Source organism: Phaethon lepturus, unplaced genomic scaffold (assembly GCF_000687285.1).
Source record: "Phaethon lepturus isolate BGI_N335 unplaced genomic scaffold, ASM68728v1 scaffold3321, whole genome shotgun sequence".
Taxonomy (NCBI): Eukaryota; Metazoa; Chordata; class Aves; order Phaethontiformes; family Phaethontidae; genus Phaethon; species Phaethon lepturus.
Window position 1 is genome coordinate 137,678 of NW_010516813.1, and position 23,740 is coordinate 161,417.

Below are 23,740 nucleotides of genomic sequence, written 5' to 3' on the forward strand. Positions count from 1 at the left end.
GCTATCTAGATGCTGGTGGGAATTTTGAGGAAGGTGTTTATTATTTGGGTTTGAGTTTTTCTTAGGATTTGTTTTATTTTTTTAAGATTTTGATCTTGCTTTCTAACAGGCCTAACTTTCTCCATTTATATCAATAACAATGACTCTTTCAGACTGAACAGACATAAAACACAGTATGTTGCCCATTTATTAAGAAAATGGGGGGGTGGCACCTCTGATTCTGCATGCAGAACAGTCAACATAGTAGATACGATTTGGGGCTGATTATTGTAAGGAGCACGAGTTAGAACCAATGATAAAGTTTCTGAGAATCCTTAGCCTTTCCATTAATTTTGATTTATTGATTTTTATGAGTGGGAGCAGTGATAAGCTCAGACTCTGAGGAGGATCAGAAAGGCCAGTGTGTGTTGAGGATTATTGCCTTGTTTCATGCTGTGATTTACACAGCAAAGGTACTGGCTGCATTCTGCTGCTGCTTGTTATTTTATTTCTTCTCATCATTATAGTATTTCATGACTTAAAGACAAGTGCCCTCTGAGAATCAGTTCTGTTGTGTCTCTGACATTATTACAGGCTGAAGGTCTGATTATTGGAAGTGCTGAGTCCTTGCAGCTCTGGTGGAATGAATGGAAGCTGAAGGTGCTCTGAAAATCATGCCTGAGGCATTTTATTCTTTTAAAAGGATTGAGTCGTGCCTCAAAAATATAGGTCTCTGCTTTGACTAATTCCCTCTTGACTGCACATCCTTTGAAGTAAATGGAGTTTACTTGATTAGAATGAAACCTGTGCTCCAAAATTAACTCTCATCTTTGCTACGTAGCTGAGGAATTGATTAGATCTTCATAAATCCAATGTTAAAATTAAGCTTTAAATTTACAATTAAACTTCAGAGTTTTGCTTTATAATTGGAATACTGCATGTTGGGAAAGATCAGAAACGTTTTCCTTTGAGGGTTCAGGTGATTCGAAGCACAACTCATGTTCCTATGGTGGAGCTGCTGGCGCTGCAGAGGTAACCAAGCACACTGGAAGGGCGGTTTTGCAGCTTGAAGAGGTACCAGGACTAAGTGTTTGCAGCTGATGCAGGGGGTCAGCCTGCCTGAGCCATTCATATTCTTCTGCAAAGAGTCTTAATTCTAATTTCTCCGGTTCCACTGAGAGAAAGCAGATGTCAGACAGTGATCCAGCCTCAGGAAAAGGGTGATTTATCCCAATGATCGGTAATTCCGCTGTTCTTGCAGTGGAGGAAGCTTGCCTAAGCAGTGGCTGTTTGATCCTGAAGTCAAAGCAGATGCTGCTGTATGGGCGTGTGAGTGACTGCTGGAAGAGTCCAAAGGAGTGTTCGTGCAGAGGTGAAAGGTGAAGCTGAGAGATTTGAGGACTGGGTATATGAAGAAAGGCTTAGTCAACTTGACTTTTTCCATTAGTTTTTAAAGTACTTAAATATGCAACCTACTGAGGTGTCCCTGCACGTCATGGCAGGGTTTAAGGATCCTTTTCAGTCCTTGGCTAAAGCCCCTTCTGTTCCCAGGATGCTCAGATGTGCCCAGAGATCAGCATTGCTTCAGCCCTTAGTTTTTGAAAATCTATTCTTCACTGAAGGACATTCCCAGCAGTCTTGCCAGACTGTACATCTCCTTTTTGGATCATCATTATAGTATTCTTTTTTCTTTTTTTTTTTCTTTTTTTTTTTTTTTTTTTCTTTTTTAAAGCCAGTATTTGATTAAAAAAAGGAAGTTTGGTGTTGGGGTTTTTTTTTTTTTCCCCTTCTATCTCAGAGAAGGGACAGATGACAGAAGATCCATTTCTTTTGTTTATACTTATTTTCAAAGAAAAATTTAATCAAGTTACATGCTCGTCTATATGCCTGTCTAGATTTCTCTGGTTACCTCTGTGGTATATCCATGTGCAATATAGTAGATCATCTGCTGTGTCAGCAGAGCTTCACGTTTCGGTGTGTAAATTGATCTAATACTATTTTGCGACTTGGGGTTTGGTGTTTGGTTCTCAGCAGGCAATATGGTATGTGCTGGTAGCAGTGGGGAAGGCTGTTGTTTTGATGAGGGGACTTGTGCTTCTTCCCTGTGTCTCTTTGACCAAGCCTGAACAACAAAACTTGGCACAAACAAATCACCCATTGAGAGAATATTCAGGCAAACAGGTAGTTGCTCCTTCTTGTTCTTGCTGTCGGTGTCTTACAGACAGGCTCTATAACTGTGTTTCATTGTCTTTAAGACTGTAGTCCCAGGCTGGATTTTCAGGATAGTGTTTTGACATCCTTTGCTGATAGAACTGGGATGTCTCTCAATTACAGTGTTTTCTAAATTTTGTGGCTGATTGTATTTTATGTTTATTTTTTGAAGTTCCTGCCTGTACATGCTTTATTCCACCCCCCTTGTTTTTCTGTTTTTAGCCAGTGAGACCTGCAACGATTTCCATCCCATGTTCTTCACCCATGACAGATCATTTGAGGAGTTCTTCTGTATCTGCATTCAGCTCTTGAACAAGACATGGAAGGAAATGAGGGCAACTTCAGAGGACTTTAACAAGGCAAGAAAAAGGGTGGGGTGGGAGTAACTGGGCAGGATGGTGAAACAAGGCTATGCGTTCTTCCCTAGAGGCACAGGGATTTACTGATGCCCATTGTGCTGAATGCTGTGGAGTTTGGTCTGTTCGGATTCTTTGTGCATCAGAGCGCCAGCATTTAGAAAGTGGGGATAGGGGATGGGAGGTTCATAGACCTTTTTCAGTCATGTTGCACTGCAGACTGTGAAACTAAAAACCTGGCTTGAGAGGAAGTTTTCCCTTTTTATGTTAGCAATATTATGCTGAAGTGCTGCAGCCTCTAAGGTTGTAAATAATGCAAAGAGAGTACTGCAGTGATAATTCTGTGCATCCCTTTCATTTCATGTGAACACTAAAGTAGTAAAATACTAATGAGTGGACACAACCCTGACAAAGTGCTGTGCAGTTTAGCCTGCTAAAACAGAAAAACCAAACCAACCAACCAAATATCCAATCAAAAAACTCCTCAGTATTGCACCCTTTTTGTTGTAAGACAGAATTCTGGAAGTTTCAGCCAATCTTCTGACTCTCAGAAAAGCTATGGAGAACAGTATTATCTGTCTTAATAGTCCCTAGACATCCTGTTTTAACTATCTAATTTACCATGAGGCCAAACAGTATCTTTTGGCATTTTGTAAGAATGACGACCTCGTGTTTTTGTGGCCAGCTGGCATCCTTATCTTCGTTGGGATCCTTTGACTGGATCTTGAGCCTCTCCCTGAGAGCTGTTGGTGTGAGAGCTGTTGGTCGAGAACAAAAAGTGAAACTGCTGCACTCTGTCAGCATGTGCCATACGATTGCTCTGAAGTCACCAGGCTCAAATGTTACATGAGAGCTAGTAAGAATGATCATGCCTAACTTTTAATTGGAACCGTCTATTATTGAAGTAGTCTAAATGTCCATTTTCTACTGCAGAGTGAAGGTGAATCCTTATGACACAGCGTGGAATACTTTTGTTGAGTTCTTTTAGGTAAGATAGTTGGCAGCAGTACCAGAGTGCTGACAAAAGAGAGAAAGGAAATCCAAAATGCATGCTGTTGTAGATAGATGACCTAGAGGCTTGTGGAGAATTTGACATGCTTCTCTTACTTAATGGTCCAGGAGCACAGAAGAAGCAATAGCAGGATAATTCACTGAACTGTATAGCAACCTAAAATCAAGAGCTTAAAAAAGCAACAACTTCATAATATGTGGTTGTTTTAAACAAATGTATTAACAACTGCCTATTACTTACAGGCCTTCTGCCTCAGTAGAAGAAGGATTTGTCTACATAATTTCCCACAACTTCAGTTGGAATGTTATTAGTAATTTTAGGGAATTCAGGAAACGAATAGTCCTGTTTCTGGCAACAGCCCAGATCACCCAAAAAAGAAAAAGGAATTTACTTTTCCGTGTTAGGTATTGCTGTGGAGCTTCATGGAAGATCAGGTAGTTTTCTTTTCTGACCTGACTAGTTTGCTATTTGTGTTTTCTGTTACTGAAAATCCTGTGACTTCATCCAGTAGCTCTTTCAGGTTCAGCAAGGTAGACAGTAGGTTCCACTGCATGTATCATTGAAGGCATAGGCAATTCTTAACTCCATGGGGCAAATATGAATCATTGGCCGTCATGCTACCAGGATTTTTGTCTGGTGGTGGCACCATGGTTCATGAGAGATGAACACAGGATCTCTGCCTGCAGAAATCACTCTTGATTTCATAACTGTTTTCGTAAAGGGGAGGGAATACTAAACTCTTGCAACTCTCATTTCTAACAGTTCTGTAATTATGCTCTGCTTCTCTAAATCCTTTCTTTTAGTCATAAGGAGATTTTTGTGCTCTTATACACTTCAAATGACATGTGGTGGTGATGTGCATTACTCAGTTGATAAATGTCTAAAGGGATCTGTGAGTGAAGCAAACTGTGTCGTTATGTGGGCTTGTGAAGCACTTCTGGATTTGTGGGGGATGATACATTATATAGTGGTACCCAAGGTTTACCCATCTGGTTGGTGGGTGACAGCTGCCAGTTCTGATGGCTTTACCAAACTAAACAACACAATTTTTAATCCTTACCTGGCAAGAGGCTTTGGTGATCGCAGCATGTTAGTATTCTTTCTGCATCTTTCCAGTGTGCTAAGAGTACCTGTTTCTATGCAGTCACTTTTGAAAACTTGGCAGGCAAGGGCCATGTGGACCCAGGGAGCATTCAGCCCATACTTTCAGGAGTGAAGAGGAAGAAAGCAGACCTCACAAGATGCAGTAGCTTAGTTGCTGTGAAAAGAATTCTTTTACCGTTTTTCAGTTTCAGTAACTAGATTGTCATGGTAATGTATGAAACACCACTTTGCTATGGTTTACTACCCACCTGGCTGCTGGGATCATTCATTTTCTTCCTTCTTCCCTTCCTCCCCCAGAATCTCCAAAACAAAATTGGTCACTCTCAGTATATCAGATGGTAACTCTTGAGACCTGGAGGTTCTGCCAAAAAGTTAATCCACTTGCTTTGATCTTTAATCATAATTGAAGAAAATGAGTTTTTTGTTTAATTTTAAACTTTTGATTAATCACAATAGCTTGTACATTGGAGGGGCTGTAGGAGGTCTGTGTGCACATATAGAGATTTATTTCCTTCTTTCTTGCGTTGGAGAATGATAGGTGCTAAAAGAAGTGAGGTGATTGAATACTTCCCCTCAGGTTTCAGTGCCTGTTCTCAAGGGTTTTTTAAGCCACAGATTAAAACTTTCTTTTGATGACAAAAAGGTATACTGTGCCATCATGGTTCCTCAGTTCATGTTGTGGAGATTTCATATGGGTTTGTTCATTTTTAAAGCTTTAAAAAAAAATTAAAATAGCACTTTGCTCATAGTTGGAACAATTTTATGGTGTTTTAGTGAAACATTTATGATCTCATGCTTTGTCTCTCTTGATTCTCATTCATTAAGAGAGACAACTTTTGTCAACTCTTGCATTAGAAAACTCCTTGGATCTCTATGGTGATAGTATGATACTGTCAGACCTAAAACCTTTTTTACAGTCTCTCAATATACTGGTAGATGTCTGAACAGAATAATTCAGTCAGGCAGCTAAGCTTATATTATGCCTTTATAACATTTTAAGATATACATAATTCATGTCTGGTGAGTTTTCTAGAGAAATTAAGATGCAGTTGGATAGACAGACATGCAAGTGGCAACAATTCCATTTGAAACCTTTTTGTTTTTCTTTGAGCCTACAGATGATCAAAGTGCACTTTACAAACTCTGTCCTCCACAGTCATTTGTGAGCAGACAGTATAGTTTATGACTTCGAAAATATAATCTTGCCTCCAAGTTTTACATAATTCTACATGTTTTATTGCAGCAGAAGAAAGCATTGTGTATTGATTTTTGGAGTCGATGCTGACTGAGAAAGCTGGACCTATTTATCTCACACTCCAGCATCTAGAAATCTTCATCACCAGCCTGTCCATTTAAAAAGGTGCCCATCAGTCAGTTTTCCCTCACATAAGGACCACCTACACTCTGCTCAGGGTGAATTAACTCTAGTTAATTTATTTTGCCTGCTGGCCTTGTGTTTGACATCATCATAGTATAAAACACCAGCTTTTAAATGTTCTATGACAATTTATTTTGTAATAAGAAAAACATTCTCAGAAACCCCAAAAAACTCTGGTTTCAGCATTTTGGCAAAGCTAGCATTCATTTCGCAGTGGCAGACCTGGGTACCCTGAACAACTGCACTTGTGGTATCTGGCTGTTTCAGTGACACACCAAGCCGCAGCACCGGATCCCCGTGCAGGAGTGAGGTCTGCTCAGCAGGATGATAATATATGTCATTGACAGGTAGATACATAACAAACTGTCTTGTGTGGTAATCAGTAGAGTAGACATCGTTCACAGTGGCAGCAGATGCAAACAAAGAACGCCCTACGTGAGTCCTGTAATTAAATACCAAAGCAAACACTGAGGCATTTGATAACCGCTAAAAATGTTTATTGCTCATGCTCAGACCCTGTGAACATTTTTCCTTGCTCTGCGACAAGATAATAGAAAAGGTAACCAAGCATAACATAAAAATGAAAAATACCATTTCCTTTCTCGCTGGCAGTTTAGAAATGCTGTGCCACAGGTTTCTCAGCCTCTCTAGTGTTGTCACGCTTTTGGCAGCCGTAGGATGAATAATTGTGTAAGGCTAGGTTCAAAATATGACTAAGTGTTCAAGGGCAGGCTTTTAAGGAGCGTACTTGTGCGAGTGGTGTTTTGTATGGAAACGTGTTGTGGGCCACCACCACCATCAGATGATGCGAGTTACCCGTAAGGAAGCAAAGGTGTAGAGGGTCATTTGGAAAGGGTCAGAGCAGCAGTGTGGCAGAAGAACTGTCACCGGCTTTGCCAGGTCCTCCTGCAAATCAGGCGAGACTGCAGGAGCAGTCTGTGCTCAGATCCTGTCCGAAATGTCCACCTGGCTGCAACCTTGTTGTCCTAGTGCTAATCCTTGCCACGGCAGCCGCATGCCTGACCTGGAAGCGGCAGGGCTTTGCTGCACACCTGGAGGAGGAGGAGCAGGTCTCCTAGCATGCGCAAGTGATCCCCTCTAGTGGCCCTAACAATAGTCTGCACTTTTATCTGAGTCTTGATAACCCCATTTTACAGGAAGGAGGCAAAGGCGCGCAGAGGCAGTGAAGCAGCGGCAGGGCCAAAGGCAGAGCCAGGGTGTCCGGCCTGTTGCTCCAGCCATCACCCTGTCACAGCTGCAGGCTGCGGCAGCAGCGCCAGCCCCGAGGGCGCTGCATACGGCTGTGGCTGTGCCCCTCTTTCCCACCCCCTCACAGGGGTGCTTGGAGGAGGATGGCAACCGATAGCTCCGGGAGCGTGAAAGAACCATTACCTCAAACAGGAGAAAAATTAATTCAGGCAAACTTGAACGTAAAATCCTTTGGTCAGTCTGTAAATCTGTCTGTCACTTGCTTTTCCTTTCGATGATAAGGAAGCAAAGGGATGATAAATAGCTCTTCACAGATGCTCTCCAAAGCATCTATTGTTTTCTTACGGGTGCTTTTTCACCGGTCTAAAGCAGATGAATTTAACTTCTTTTGAGAGAAGCTTTGGAAGGCTGTTCTGTTTGCATTTTACCTGTGGGAAACGTCGGGCTGGTGGAATGATTGCACCTCTCTATTAGCTTTATTGTACCTTCCCTTGGCAATGCTTTGTTTATATCAGTCAGGGATACCGCAAATAAATTATTCTTACATCGAGTAAATTCAGTATTCCCCAGACTTAGGCAGACTAGCACAAATTAAATTCCACATTTTCACACCTGAGGCCATTAGCACTTTATTAACTTTTATTGGAAACAGATAATTGCTATAAAAGTATCAATAATTGTGTAATGCATGTATTTATGAAAAAAATGTATAGCAATTAACATTTTGCAAGTCTGCTGCATAGCTCATACAGAAGATGTGACTTTTTTAATTGAAGAAAACAATCACCCTCCAAATACAATGGGAGTCTCCTAGAAGAGCATAACTGGGTGCAGGAAGGTTGTCAGGTTTATTCCACTAGCAACCACTTCCTTAAGAAGGGTCTGTTTTAAGCAGTACAGTTTAATGCGATGCAGGGATAGACAGTTTAAGACCTTTCCCTAGCATTTGGTTGGTGTTCCCTCTACGTTTTTTGCGGCATGGATATTGCAAGTTTATTCCTTCATTGGCGGCTGCTCATTTGGGAATGGCTCTGTTTAGCCTTCTCCATCTCTGTGCATTTAGCTACACTTGTCAGATCTCCAAATGTGTCCCACTGTGTTTGTCAAAGCCAGTTTATTACTTGTCTGCTGCTTCTGGCTGCAGGATCCTGAGAAGGGGTGTTTAAGACTCTGAAGATGTGGTCTTCCACTTACTGAGGCATCAGTTTGTAAAAATCAGATCTGAATTTAAATATTCATACCCCAAAGGTCGGGACTGCCAAGCTCAGCAGAACTGAACATGAGTATTGCATTTTTCAGTCTAGTTAGTTGCTTTCTTTTGAAAATTTTGCAGTCTTAACTAGTATCATCAAGAATGCAAATATATTTTAAAAAAATAATTTTTGAAATATAAGTACTTAGGCTGGATACAGAAGCAGTAAGGAGCAACACTTGCCCTTTCTCTGCACTTTGTAGCTTACGAACTACATACTTCTAGTTTAAGATTTATTTTTTTTTTTTTTCATTAAAATTAGTGTCTTTACTTTTGTGTGTCTTTGCCAGAAGGCTTTGAAAGTCTTTGGTAGCAGGGTCGCAGGGTCACATCTAGTTATTATCCTAGCTGAACTACCCTTCTCCAGTGATCACATGTGCAATGATTTCATGGAGGGCATAGGCTTAAAAGGAAAAGCATTTTAAAGCTGAAATTTTACTCATTTATATGCCAGGATGGGTATGCTAAGAGAGAGATGGATTCTTTAAGCAAAAAGCAAGGAAAGGAAAGGGTGTCTCAACAAAACATCTGTTATTAAAAAAGGAAAAGAGTATTTTAATATAATCCATTCCTTGGTCAGAAACTTGTTTGTCTTATCCTCCCCTCAGTGATGAAAGTCGCTGTTGGTTTCAGCGGTGAAATATCTTATTTGTGAAAAATGTAGCCTTCCTTGGCAGAGTGGATTTTATCCCCCAGCTTTCTAATGAAGTCTGTGTGTTACTGTAGAATGCATACAGGTCTCCTTAACACCCTGGAGATGGCAATTTTTAAAACTGTTGGTACTTCATATTTTCAAAGTGCTCTTCATTTTCATCTCTGTGGGTGCTGATCAAACCAATAAACATCTCAGCCTTCAAAAAGATGATTGAGTGGAAAGCCAGATAACCTACACTCAGTGTTTCCCCTCTGGTTATCTGTGCTAACCGCTTTTTTTGTACTCTGCAGAAACCTTTTGCGGAGTGGGAAAGAATTCCTTCTGGGAAAGAATTCCTCACTTGCATGTAGAGTGTGTTAGTCACTAAGGGAAATGATATAACCTGGCTGGAACTGTCACCAAAACAGCATATTTTGTGGTATTGCTCCTGTCATTCCTGTCTTAAAGTGTGGGTAATAATCATATCCCGGGAACCACTCTTTATTTCTTCTTTCTAGGGTATGTTTTTGTAGTACAGTTAAATCAGAGGTGCATGGCATATGGCTTTTTGCTGCATGAATTGCTGCTGATGTGAATGTCAGTGGGCATATAATACCAGATTTTCATTTTGTGAATCACAATGCATGGAACTCAGCCCGAGAGCTCCCCAGACTATAGACCTTATTATAGGCAAATAAAAAAGGGGAGGAAGGGGGGGAGGTGATGTCTCGGAGATTTTGTTTCAATTGAAATGAGGTTATCGTGATGAACGATGCAGCTGACTGAGATTTTTATAGCCTCTCTTAGAGTAGCAGAAGAGCTGGTATTATTGTTGGTTCACTTTAAGTAATTATGATCTAAATAGCACCGTGGTTGAAAAGAGCAGCGGAAATCTTTCATACACGTCTCGTAAGCAAAGCCAGGGCGCTTTGTTGTTTTCGTCTCATCTGTCCTTACAGAAATGTCCTTTGTTGTTTGCAATTTACATCTCGTGTATTTTCTTGATTGACTACGTCACCGTTCAAAAGGCATTTGCCAGTCAGTCACTGATGCAGCGTGTCTCTACTTTTAGCCCATGAGGTAACTGGCCGGCATCTGACAAAATGATCCCGCTACCCGAGGTACCGGTGTAAACTGAGACCGGCTGTGATTGAGGCATATGGGAGCGGGGGACAGCTGGGAGCCGGACTGAGAGGAGGGGATGGTGTGCGGGTGCAGAGGGGCTCTTCCCTTCTTTCCTTTACTTACACCAGCTATTTCAAACCATCTCTGCACCGTGCACACTGGCCCAACAGAGGTACCTGCCTCTGCTGGCTTTTCGTAGGTTACCTTGGGCACCAACGGTAGGGCAGCGATAGCAGAGTGAGGCTTGCATGGGCTGCGCAAAGCTTTCTTAAGTGATGACAGGTTAAGCGGGGCCTCGGTGTGCTAAGGTGAGCTGTCCTCAACTTCCCAGAGACAGGATGAGGGGGAAAACGGAGGAGGATGGGAGGTGAGGGATTTAGCATGTACTTTCTGAAGGAGGGGTTAGGTTTTGCCCCGCAGAATATTTGGGCTCAAGACCACAGCAGGGGCAGTTGTTACTTGGGAATGGTAGTGAAGCTGAGACATGTGAACTTGGGTTCTGCCACTTTTCCGTTGAGAGTAAAATAGCTTATTGGAGGATGGAAAGTGATGTGTGTGCCTCTGAAAGTGGTAAGGCCCTTTTTTCTTTGACCTTTCACCTTTACGTTGTTCATTTGAACAGTCATATGAAAAATATTGTGGATTTATTGGTGACTGAGAGATAATTTATTGATAGGTTCCCTCTCATTTCATCAAGTTACCTTTGTATGTTGGTCATGGCAAGCAGAGAAGCAAGGCCTCTAGTAATACATATGAAAGCTGAGGAATATCACCTTAGAAGCTGAGTACAGGAATGGAGAGATATTTGGTATCATGCAAGTATATTAGCCCAAACTCCAGATCCAGGTGAAGAAACCAATACCAAATTCTGTGTCAGAATCCTTCAAAAAGGCATTAGTGCAGCTAATTAAGGATGTTGCCACGTCAGTTGAAGATATTCATGCCGTGAGCATGAAACTGAAATGCTCAAGAACCATCATTGCATCAGGAATGTCAAGTCTGTGTCTAGAAGAGTGGAAGCATCTGGGGAAACAGCTTCCACACATGCTTTGAATTTTATGGTAATTTTTCTCTGTGGAGAGATATCTTCAGATTTCAAGCATCAGTTTTCTATCTCAGGGAAACTGGCTGATCTTTGTTGTGTTGCTGATAAGAGAACCTCAGCAGCAAGAACGTTAAAAATTGTGGTTGTATCCATTTTGCTTGAATAGTAAAGGCTGCCTAGAACTTTTTGTCGTATTTAACCAAGAGTCCAAAGGAAACTACAGATCTCACTGTATTGTTGTTACACTGTCAGCCTCTTCAGAAGCAATTGATCAGCACTTCATAGTGAAAGTAATATCTCAAAAGTCACCAAGTAGGAAAATGGAACATCCTAATTTTTGTAAAATCAGATGTGTGAGATGAAGGATGTAATCTCATAGCTGTCAAGATTTTCAGATTCCTTCCAAGAGCTCTTTTATATGTAAGCTAGGGATTTGGAAGTTGTTAAAGGGCTGTTTTCTGCCTGGTGAAATTTTCTGCAAAATCTGAACTGATCTGATTGTCATATAACTGGTACTTACTCTCCATTTTAAGGCCTCTATGTAATTTTTTTAAAAGCACATATATAAACTAGTGACTGGATGTAGAAATCTTACTGGATTTGTCTCTCTGTTCTAAGTGAAGCTTCCTTTAGCCTCTCTCCCTTTTCAGTACTCTGACCTCCAACAGGATTTATTCCCCCAGTCTTTCCTTCTGCCTGTCCCCTTTCCTTGGAGCAACAGTGTGGCTCATGCACAGCACTTCCCCCTCTCTTAAGAAAGGTATTAACGACTTTTCTCACTTTCTATATGTGAGGTACCTGCTGACTGTGCATGGCCACATCTCCTGTACAGCGTTCAGAAAAGACCCTTTGAGGTTGTAGAGTATTGGAAGCCAGTTTGTGAAGCCAGGATGGGGGTAATTGGCAACTGTATTTTTTCGGCAGTGGTAGAAATCTGAAGAAAACTCTTAAAATTATAAAGTCAAAATTACATGCACAGACATGTTTCTTATTCCTAAAGATGTAGCTGTGTTTCTTATTCCTAAAGATGTAGCTGTAAGGACAAAAAAGTCTTCCCTCGTGAGTAATGGCGTAAATCCAACATTTTAATAAAGATGGCAGAGAACTGGATATTGTTTTATGTAGCCTAATTCCGCATACAGTGGGCTGCAAAGTTTAATTTACTTGGAGAAGAGAACTATCTCCACCAGTCTGGGAGATAAACTTCAGGTGGAAGATACTGTTTGTGGGCAGCTTGCAAATGGCTTCAGTTATATACATGGCCTAAATGTCCCTTCACTCTGTGAAATATTTAAGGTACCAGTTAAAGCAAAATCTTTAAACTGGTGGTTTATGTCCCTATCTACTTGGGAAGAAAAGAAAGAAAATATCTCCATAAAAATTATTTGGCTTTGCATGGGTTAGGGTTTTTTTTATTGCCTCGTTGCTTTTAAGCTCCAGAGAACAGGATGTTTCATAGCTGCTCAATTTGCTTTAGTTATTATCATTTGAAAGAATTTGATGATTCTAATTTCCTTCTCTATGCTTCTTGATTTTAGTACTAGAGTAACACTTCAGTATCTACTATTGACTTTTATGATGGCCAGTGCTTTGATATTAATTTCTGCACCACAGCAAGCTGAGGATGGGTGATTGCCAATGCAAACTGAGGCCTTGGAAAGACTAATTTCATGTTTTACAAATATAATTATAGGTGTTTGCTTGTAGGATGGTCACTGTGTTGATGAATCAGCAGTGCACCCATGCGTGATGTGGACTGTGTGCTGGGTTGTGTTAGCTAAAGTGGAGCTAGCAGGTCAAAGGAAGGGCTTATTCCCCCAAACTTGGCACTTTTGGGGCAGCAGCTGGAGGACTGTGTCAAGTTTTATGCCCCAGTAATGAGGAGAGATTGATGAAATGGTCCAGCAAAGAGCTACCAAGATGATTAAGGGGGTTTGGAGCACGTGGCGTTCAAGGGGAATGTGAAGGAACCAGATTTGTTCATCCTGGAAACAGCTCAGGGGAGGAGGGTGGATCTGGTTGTATGTTCTTCACAATCTGAACCAGAAGCTGTTGAGAAGATGCATGCACTTCTCAGAAGTATACAAAGAAGAAAAGACAAGTTACAGTCAAAGAAAAGACAAGTTGCAGTGAAGGAAGCTGGTAGGACGTAGGGATAAAATATTCCCTACTACTGATACTGGTGTAGCACTGGAATGGGTTGCACAGAGAGATTATGGAATCTTCATCCTTGGAGAAACTCAAAAGTTGCCCAGACAAGGTCCTGAACAACGTGACTTAAGCTTGAGGTTGGCTCTGCTGTGTCTGCAGGACTTGATGACACCTAGAGCTTTCTAGCAACCTGAATTGTTCTGTAGTTTTGTGTGCAAAGTCTACTTTCTTACCCAGGATGAAATAGTAATTCATATCATTAATCATCATTAAAACAAACATAGATGCAGCATCAATCAATCTCATAAATGTTTTGTAATGTTAAACAAAGTGCAAAAGATCCTTGTGATGGATGCAGTAGCCACTTTTAAGGAGTCAGGCTTTCCCCATTAACTGCAGTGGCCCCTTTAAAGCAGCTTTAACTTGGTTTAGCTCTGACAGATGAGCTGTTATTACTCAGGGGCATTCAAGCTCCTTCAGAAATGTGAGGTCAAAAGCATTTCCTCAAAATGTTCTTGCTAACATTTAGGTAAATATGTTTTTCTAAATATTTACCACTGGCTACTACTGCAGCTCGGCTGATGTGGTAACTTCTCTAACCACAGTAACTCATTAATGTATTTGAGCCCTCATGCTTAAAGCAGGCAACGTGTGTAGCAATTGCAGAGTGATGCTTGGCTACTAGTGGATTATTTTTGGGGTGTTTGTTGGCTTTTAGGGTTTTGGTTTTTGTTGGGTTTTTTTAAGTGCTTGTCCAGTACACAGACCTCTCTTTTTAGTTAAAGCTCCACTGCTTACAGGTTCTAGCTCCATGTGCAAGCTGTCATTCACTCCACCATCCTGGGAAGTTTCAGGTTTTTCTTTTAAGCACATGTTTCTGACCAAAGACGACCGCCATTTAAGTTGACAGAACATGCAAAGGGTAAAAAAGGAGAAAGAAAAGGTGATAATAACTAATTTTTAATTGGAAAACAAGAATACATAAATGATGTTTTGCTGCATGTCACCTGGAAAATCAGTGGCAGAGATGGGAACTTCTCCCACACCTCACTTGCCAGTGCTTTAATGACAGGACAACCCTGTCTTGGTTTCTTTTCTCCTGTCCTGATACACAATTCTGTTAGCAAGGAGATGTATTTTTTTCTTCCCATGGTGGAATCACCTGCCACATTTAAGCAAAATATTTTCCCTTTGTTTACATCCTTTAAGAGTTAAAGTAATGAAGTAGTTAGATGCAGTGTTTGCTGCATTTTTGATGTAAATGGCCGAAATGAGAATGTGTTGCAGTTTGGGACAGCAATGAGAAGGATAAAATAAAAATGAAGAGATGGCATTCACACCGTCTTTCTGTGCACACTCTCTCATGCACAGCGTTAGTAAGCAGTAAAAATTAGAGAGCAATGATAAGAGAACCAGAGCTGTCAGAAGTTAGAATTTTTTTTCTCTCTCTCTCTCTTCAAGTGACCAGGAAGACTATAGTCATAAGTGACAAATTTAATAATCAACCAGCATTTATCAGCGTGCGCGTACATGAGCACAGCATATGCAATGCTCGCTGTGATTACCAAGCCAAACTAGGACAAGCTGTACTCACAGCAAGTCCAGCGCTGCAGCTGGCTTTGGGTAGATGGGCTTCTGCAGCTGCCACAGATCTTACAGATGCTCTGTGTTGGGCAGAAAATCCACATGTAGACTGGGACCTTGAATGTAGAAACCTGTACAGTCATGTTGCCTGGCTTCACTACAAGCAGTGGTGCTGTTATTGCCAAGGAGAGACTGTGCCTCAGCCTTTCTGGAAAAAAGTTCCCCCACCCAGATGTGAAATTTACTTTCAGGCTAACACAGAAATACTGAGCCCCACTAGACAGGACAACAGCTCAGGTGTGGAAGGCAGCTGCAATAAAAAAGTTGTCTACAGTGACCGTATAGAAAAAGAGTGATATTGGAAGCTTCGCATACTACAAGATGAAGCTATTCTGATTAAACTGGTGATTTTAAAATAAAAGAGCTACAGAGGAACCAAGATAACCAGCAAATAACTTCTCTTTTTCCAAATAGTACAAAGTGTTATTTAAAAAAAAAAAAAAAAAGAGACTGTTAAAATTATATGCAGGAATCAAAGGAAGAAAAGCAGGCAGAAAAATTGTGCAAGCACCATTAAGCTGCGGAAATTTTCCTTGGACAAGTTGCAGTACCTTTTCAAAGCAGCATATGGGGTTTATTCTGGTGACTCTAATTTTAACATGAATGGGAGTCACGTGGACTACTCCTGGCATATTGCTTTGAAAATATATCTCTGCATGATTAAGGAAGACTGAAATCTTTTTAAGCCTCTATCATCATCTTTTTTTTTAAAAAACAATTCTGAAATGTTTTTAAAGGAAAGCATTAATGGTCCAACCCTGAATAAAGCGGTAATGTAACAGGTAGAAATACTACTGGCTTAGCACTGTAAATATGTTTGTGCTTCAGAGGCTGGGGGACGAAGGGAGAAGAAAACCTGGCGTTTATACCCACTGTTGCAACTGCCTCTGCATTGCTTGACCTTTATAAATTTGTCTCTTCACTTGGAAGATGAAGTAATTGTTCCCCCTACCATATGCAAAGAGCAGAGACTTCAGTGAAGAGAGCGAGTACAAGGTGGGATTTGCCTCTGAGATGGCAAGCATGGCCATGCTGCAGTATTGACAGCATCTTTAGCTCATGGATGATTGAGGCTGAAGAAATCTGTACTCTGAAGATTGATTAGAGAGAGACTCATTAGTGGGAAGGAAGTTCTGAGCAGATGCAACAGCCCTGATAAAATGATCCAGAACACAGGTATAGCTGGGCCTGGTGTGTGGGCTGAAATGTGAAGTAAGGTTGCTGGAGGGAACTGGAGAGTCCTTTCTGACAGCCGGTCCTTCCTACCCATCTTCAGAGAAAACAGTTTTAACAGTTTCTTGAAATGTTTTGAAAAGGATAAGACAGAAAATATCCATAAAACCATATTGATGAATACAGACATGAGCATAGTGAGGAGTATGGACAGTCATCTGGTGTCCTTCCAAAAATGCAGAGAAAGAAGGGAAAGTTACCTTTTCTTTTCTAATACTTTTTTTTTTCCCTGACTAAGAATCTAAGGTTTATTTTTATAACTTTGATCTTTTGTGGGCTGCTGCTTCAGTGCTCGAGGATCTCCGATTGTTTGCAATTTCTTATTGCCTGTCTTACTAACATTTATCTTGATATCACAGAGGCACACGCACAAAAAAAAGTTGCCTGCCTTTTCTCCTTTTCACAAAATCTTCACCAGTGGTATGTTACATCAGGATGCTGAGCTCACCCGTCCTTCATATCTGCCGACTTTCAGAGTGGGGTGTTAATATGCTTTGCTGGGGTTTCTCCAGTCATTCCAATATGGTTGCCGCTTTCCAGACTTAAACATGAAATGCAATAGGCAGCATAAAAGAAAGAATATTCATGTCAGCCTTATTTAAGCAAGAGACTTCATTTAAGCAAGCCTATTTATATAGCGGAGTTATTTATACTACGTTTGGCTGCGAATGGGCGTGTGTAGGCATGCTTCTGTTGTGCATGCCACACGTGTTTGGGGTATGTATATTTGGCTGCACATTTCCATGTACATGGATTGAAAAAGCAGCTGCTAATGTCTTTGAGAAGGGGATGTTTGCAAAGCCCAGCTTAACCTAGGGAAGCTCTGAAGCCCATGGGAACAGCGAGCTGCCAGAGACTGACACAGAGCAGGATTGTCAGTTGCTCTTTCTGTGTGCTCCAAATTGCCCTATGAGGGGATGGAGGGTATGGCCCTTTCTAGCTAAAGCTACGTGTCGGCTCAGTAAATTGCTCCTATTAGAGTATACTTGCAAAAAAATAACTACATGGTAAACAACCCTAGCTGTTCATTCAGCTTATGTGAGCATTAATTTGACGTTCATGCCTGCATGAAGTGGAAGCAGACAGACCTTGTTCTTGAGAAAGTTTGTTGTACATGTGCCGGACCTGGAGCCTAGACTCGAGTTTTCTGTTCTTCTCATTAACTGTGGTCTTGGCAATCCCTTTTTGTACCCCCAGAGCTTTCCAATACTTACCCTTCCCTGCCAACCTGTGATGCGAAAGTAGTGTGAAATGAATGTGATAAATGGTGGATAGGCCCCATCAATATCTATTGAAATAATGGTCTAGAGGTCCTTCAACAGCAGCTGGGAAGGTGAACCAAGGCAAAGATAACTCTAATTAAGCTGTTTTCAGTACACTCTTTCTAAACATCATCATGAGCCAGCACTGTCATTTTGGTATATAATCACACTTAATACAGTTCCTCTAAAAGCTGCTGGGTGTCTGAACAATAATGTGGAGCAGAAGCTTTTGAAATTAAAGCACACATGTAGAAAACTCTCCTGAATAAAAATCCTATTTCTTTTTCCAGAATGCCTAGGCAAGTGTATACAGGGTTTTTAGAAATCCAGGGATGTTTGCTAACGTCCATTGTGCCAGTCTTAAGGGCCTGTTGGATAAAACCCAAAGCCCCTGCTTCAAGTCTCACACTATTGACCTCTTCCCCATTAGCAAGAGAGAACATGAGTTTTGTGTGAACAGATTTAATCTTCCTGTGCAGCAGATGTGCTGACACATGGGCTTCTACAGTCAATGGGGTAAATAATCTCCTGTTTAAGTAGTTCCTAAGTACCTATTTATGTAATTAACATATTTTAAAAAAAATCATGCATCGTTATTTAAACAGTGAACCATGACAGCATCAGAGTAGGTTCAGATACCTGAGACAGATTAATTTTTCTTTTATTTTGTCCCTCCTATTGTTCTTTGGTTTTGTTAAAAGCAGAAAAGTAAAATAAATCATTCTTGTTGCCATTTCGTATGATGGAGTAGAGTTTTAATCTGCATCATTCAGAAGAAGAAAGCCGCAATGCGCTAATTTATAAGATGTAGGGCAGCATGCACGCATGTAAGAGAGGCAAGACCAAATACATACATGGCATAATCTGTTTCAACAGCGTTAGTAGTACAATGTACATTCCTCAGTTCCCATCCTACAGAGACCAGGCATTAAAGGGAAATCTCAGACTGCTTGGATTGCAGATAAATCCAGCTTGTTTGGCAGTCTGTGCAAAGCATAAGCTGGAGAAGTAGCTAAAAGTAGAAGAATATTGCACATAAAATGCAGCAACAATGTGAAATTGTTCTGTCCTGGCCACGTGTGCTCCAAACTAAGTGAGTGAATGAGAGAACTGAGATGAAAATGACATGACTGAAAATTCTCTCAGCATGTTGCAAAGGGTTTTTGGTACAAAATTATGATATGCATTTGAACAAAGTGGGCAAAGGAGGGAGCAGGGAAATCCTAACCCCAGCTGTGGATGACAAATCTATGATAGATTTGGCAGAAAGTGCTCATACAGGCTGAATGTGCTGGAATTTGTAAAACTCACAAGGTGATTTCTGTGGTCCTTACAGTTGAAGAGTGCTTTGTAAGGAATCTTGAAGTCGATGATGTGTACTGTGAAACCTTTTTCTACTGTCTGGATTTATTATAATTGATTTGAAGCTTTTCAGTGCCCTCTTATACTATGTGACTGCTATGTGTGTTTGAAATGGCAAGACTTAAAGGTTGCAGACAGCTGCAGGGGTTTGTGTATTTTTAAGGGGTTTTTTTTATATGATATCTGTACAAAGACAAACTAACTATGATTGTATATGACAGTGCCTCCAAACCTAAACATCACTTGAGATTGTTTGTCAGATAGCGCTCTGCTGTTCCTAGTGTCAAGGTTAGAAATATTTTTCTTTTTGTGTGTGTGTGTATCAAAATCTATCCAACTTCAAATCTATTCACTGTGACAGAATAGTCTTCCTCTAAGAAACCTAGTTTGTCTTTCTTCCTTTTTTGCTACCAGGTTTCTTATGTGTAGTTGTAGTGGCTTTCCTCTTTTTGTTTGTTTTGTTTTTTGGTTTTGGGGGTTTTTTTTTTAAGATGAAGATAATCTGGTTCTGCATTAAACATGAGGCATTTTAAATCTTCTTGGAGTTAACATTGGAGGTGGAAATGGAGCCTACAGTCATGCTGTCTAGACTAGGAAATCTCCTTTCACCATCCAGACCACGTGTAATCATTTAGCAATAGGAAAACTGAGAAATATTCATGTCGGTTCCTGTAGCCAATTTCAGGATTGTTTGTAGGCTGTCTTTGGCTTAGCTGAAGAACTTCAGTTGTCAGAGAAGATGAAGTAGTATTGCAAATTCAACACCCCTAGACTGTCATCATCCAGACTGCTGTTGTCTATCTCTAAGACTGTTGTATGAAACTCTTATGAAGCTCTAATTTCATTTGTGTAGGACGAGTGGAGATTTTCTTCAACGCACCTCCCTGCATCTCAAAGGCATTTAATATGCGTATGCATCCTCAGAAGGGGGGCAGCTTGCCCAGTGGTGCAGGAAGAGACTTGAGTGCTCCCTGTGCTCGAAGTACAGGAGAAAGTAGTGAATACTGAATGTGCACATTGGTGCTTGGATGGTGGAAATCAAATCCATCCATGCTTTGCAGAATGAAAAGTTCCATGCTTTTGTAATTCATATAGACCTTCCTGGGTGGTATGGTGGCAGATCACCTCTGAAGGTCATGTCTAAACTGATTTGCAAAGCTGTGTTCCTGACAGTGTTTTCAGCAGCTTACATATTGCTTGGTGTTCCTAGTCACATAAGCTTTGTGGTTTGGAGTAAGGCTGTCTTAAGCGGCAGAAAAGATAGATATCTCTTTATACTGTGGCCCAGTATTTTCATTTTTGTTTGTGTTTATGTGTTGCTATCAAAAAACTTTCAAATGCAGTAATACTTGAAAAAACAAACAAAAACCCCCAAACCTGTCTGAAATAAAGTGTAGGGGGCTCCTGATAAAGGAGGCATAAGGTTTTCTGATATTAGGATTTGGGGAAAACCAAACTAATTGTGAAATGTGGCCTTGAAAATCTCTGAAATACTTGTTTGTATTCTCTACAGCCTAGGTACTAACTGCCACTTCAAGATGTGGAAGGGAAATCTTTAGGTATTCCTGGAATAAATTAATAGCACTCGCTGTGCCTGATGCAAATCAGCTGCTTCTACAAATGGATTTTTGGAAGGGGTAGAAAGTTTACTGAGAATTGGCAGGTAATTTCTGGCACTGGAAGAGGAGTCACTGGGAGCCAACCAGTGAGTCGATGACTTGGGAAGTGTTAGTAGGTTAACCATCTTCCCCATGTAGGTATCTAGGCTAAAAAAAGTAAAACCCACGATCTAGAAGGATGAGTAAGCATTATATCACCGTTGATTGTTCCTCAGCTCCCACACACAAACAGGTCTTAGCCCATGACAGCACACTGCTGAGAGCTACTGTCGGATTGGCAAGTAGCAGCTTCGGTGTGAAGCCTTCCTGGAAATCTTTGATCCTTTCGGTTGAACATCATTTTATCCTGCTGTCTTAGAAGATTTTTCACAAATCTCATTTATTATGTTGCTTTGAAATTGCCTGGATTTTTTTAGCCTTGAATGTCTGATCTCCCTTAAAAGCTTTCTTAGGTATTTGTGCCCTGTCCTGCTTCAGAGTGCAGCAAAATTCTTAAGTCTGTTTATTCTCACACCACAACCTTGGGAGGAAAAGAAATGCAATTTACAGGGGAGACTACTAAGAAAAGAAGGTGACAAAGGGTGAGGTTTCTTAAAGTTAAATCTTAACAGCTTGCTGCCATCAGAAGCCGAGATCTCCGTCACTGCTGTTCCTTTCCTATAGCAGGAAAAGACCTTATAAAGTGAGTCTTCTTAGTTCCTGACTGACTGATTGCCCAATCCGGGATGCAGTCTTCTTCCTGTCGGTGGGTAAAATGCAGGTGAAGAGTTTTGGAAACTGGGCCAAGGGAAGGTTTCTCCAGATGCTCCAATAATCATTACATTTGCTTGCAGCAGTGCTTTGTTTAACAAAGCACAGCCTAATGGAGAGTTTTGAGCTCTGTTTATCGTACAACAGAAAGGAACAATTTATTTGATTAGGAAGCTCTCTCTCTTTAATATTGGCTTAAAATTTTTTTTTCCAATATAGAGACCCATTAGGAATGTGATAGTTGTTTTTCATTGTCCCATAGCATTTTCTATATTTATTTATGGTTTGCATGACTGTTCTAAGCTCTACATATCGACAATACATCCAGTCCATAAGACATGACAATAACAGATAGTATTCTGAACATTGGAACTGCTGAGCTGCTTCATCCTTCACATGCAAATGATGGGGTACGCTGCACACCCTCAGCCCACCCTGGCCCCTGTGTGGTTTAGGTGGAAGGAGAGGGATGGAACTGGATAGATTGCTTTTATTCCCAGCAAGTCCTGTCAGCAAATCTAGGCTTTTTAATTAGCCCCCCTTCCCCTAAAACACACATTGACCATCTTTCCACAGTTTAATGTTTCAGAACTGAAAGAGTGACTGCAAAAGCCTGCAAGCTCAGGATACTGATTATAGCGATGGTGCTGCTCTAAAGGAGAATGGAAAGCCCGAAGAAGTACAGCATTGCAAGAAGTTAATCCTTATGGCATCCTAAGCCATTACGAAATACAGTTCTGTTAAAAGCTCCTTGCTCTGTCAAAAATGATAATTGAGTGTCAGATTCCCTGAAAAGCCAGATCTCCTGGTGTAGCACTCTGTTCTTGGCCTTGCTGCTGAGCACTAGACCAATGGGCTTCAAAGATCTTCCTGGACTCTGGATTAGGCCCAGGTAGAAGACGTTTAACAAGGAGTGGCTTTTATTGTACAAGGAGATCTGGATTACAGGAATCTACCTGCAAGGCTCTCTCACAATGGATTTTAAAACGCTGCTATTTACAATGGCTAATGCAGTGGATTTCTGTTATTAGAGCAATACAGGAGTGTTGTTTTTCAGAAGGGCCTTAATTTTCTATTCTTCCTTTAGGTAAATAAATGAAAGTAAGCGTTCATGAAAAAGGAACGTATCCTTTTTTTCCATCTGAAATTCTTCTCTAACACCATTATAATAGTATGTCAGTGTCTCATAGTCTGTCTGGGCTTATCTTTGCAATATAAATGGATGCTTTTAGGTATTTTCTCTATTTCATAGTTTCAGTAACAGAAGCATGGAGAGAATGAAAGATTTTTTCAGGTGTCACAGAGAAAGTCTGAGGAGCAGCCAGAAATTACCCCCAACTGCCCTTTGTTGACTTCATTGCTGCCTTATGAAATCTTTTCTCTCTCTCAAATGTTGCTTCCTTTCCTTTTCTGACCTAGTCATCCCTCTTTTCTTGTATTGTCAGAAGGTAGGACAGAGGTTTATATCCATGGGAAACAACCCTTTTGTGGGTGAGGTTTTCCCAGTGGCATGTTTCATCAGGCCTGGGCAGAGTAAGAGAACATCCAGTGTAGAATTAGTTGCCTGAAGACTCAGGTCACCGTCTCTGGGTGCCAGCTACAATTTTGGACACTGACTAGCAAAACAGCAGATTGCCTAGGAAGTTTCATAATAGTCGTGTCATATTTTGACCCTGTTCTGGACAGATGCAATTTGTGGAACTGGAAAGCAAAATGTAGTATTCTGACAGCCCGTACAGCAGTCTTGTCTTGTGCTGGTCCGTTACTCAAACTGGAAATATGAGCAAGGTGTATTAATTGGGCACACAGGGAGTGTACCTCCTTGGCATATGCCTGCATAAGAATGAATACTGGTGGTGTACATATATGCATATAGATACGCGTGTCGTGGTGTGAGAAAGTCAATGTGTGCACAGCTCTCTCTGCGTGTACTTTTCCCAGCGTGTATGAAGAGAGAAAGCAAACTCGCAACCAAATAAGCAGTGAGAGCAGAGGGGAAAAAAGATGAGATTGCAGTTGATTATGAGCCTGGCAGCAGATGTGCTACACAAATCCAGCCCGCTGCATCCAGGCTGTTTCCATGGCGATGGAGCGAGTAATTGTGGAGCTCCGGCGCGCTCCCCCCGCGGCCCCCACCAAGGTGGACGTGGGTGCTGGGTCCCCACCGGCACTGCCTCGCTCCCTCTGGGCGAGCGCCGCGCCCCGGGAAGGAACTAGCAGGCGGAGAGAGGGAGACCCCGAGACGGGGAGCTCTGATTTATTTATTCCCCCCACCCCGTGTGACGGCAGGATGCTAGGGGAGCGGCGCTCTTCCTCAGAAATATGGTCTCCCAAGATGCTGAATAAATGGGCAGGAGTTTCCCCGAAACGGGAGCGGGCTGGGATTGGCTGGGGCCGCCCGCCCCGGGCACAGG

General features: G+C 41.3%; 1 protein-coding gene across 1 annotated transcript in view; it reads left to right on the top strand.

Annotated features, from left to right (window-relative positions):
• ELMO1 (engulfment and cell motility 1) overlaps positions 1-23,740 on the top strand; it is a gene marked incomplete at its 5' end in the record, with an annotated part of 242,586 nt that overhangs the window by 134,963 nt on the left and 83,883 nt on the right. Inside the window, one exon of the mRNA XM_010296172.1 lies at positions 2,413-2,549. Coding sequence (XP_010294474.1) covers positions 2,413-2,549 — 137 coding nt within the window. The remainder of the gene's footprint in view (positions 1-2,412; positions 2,550-23,740) is intronic.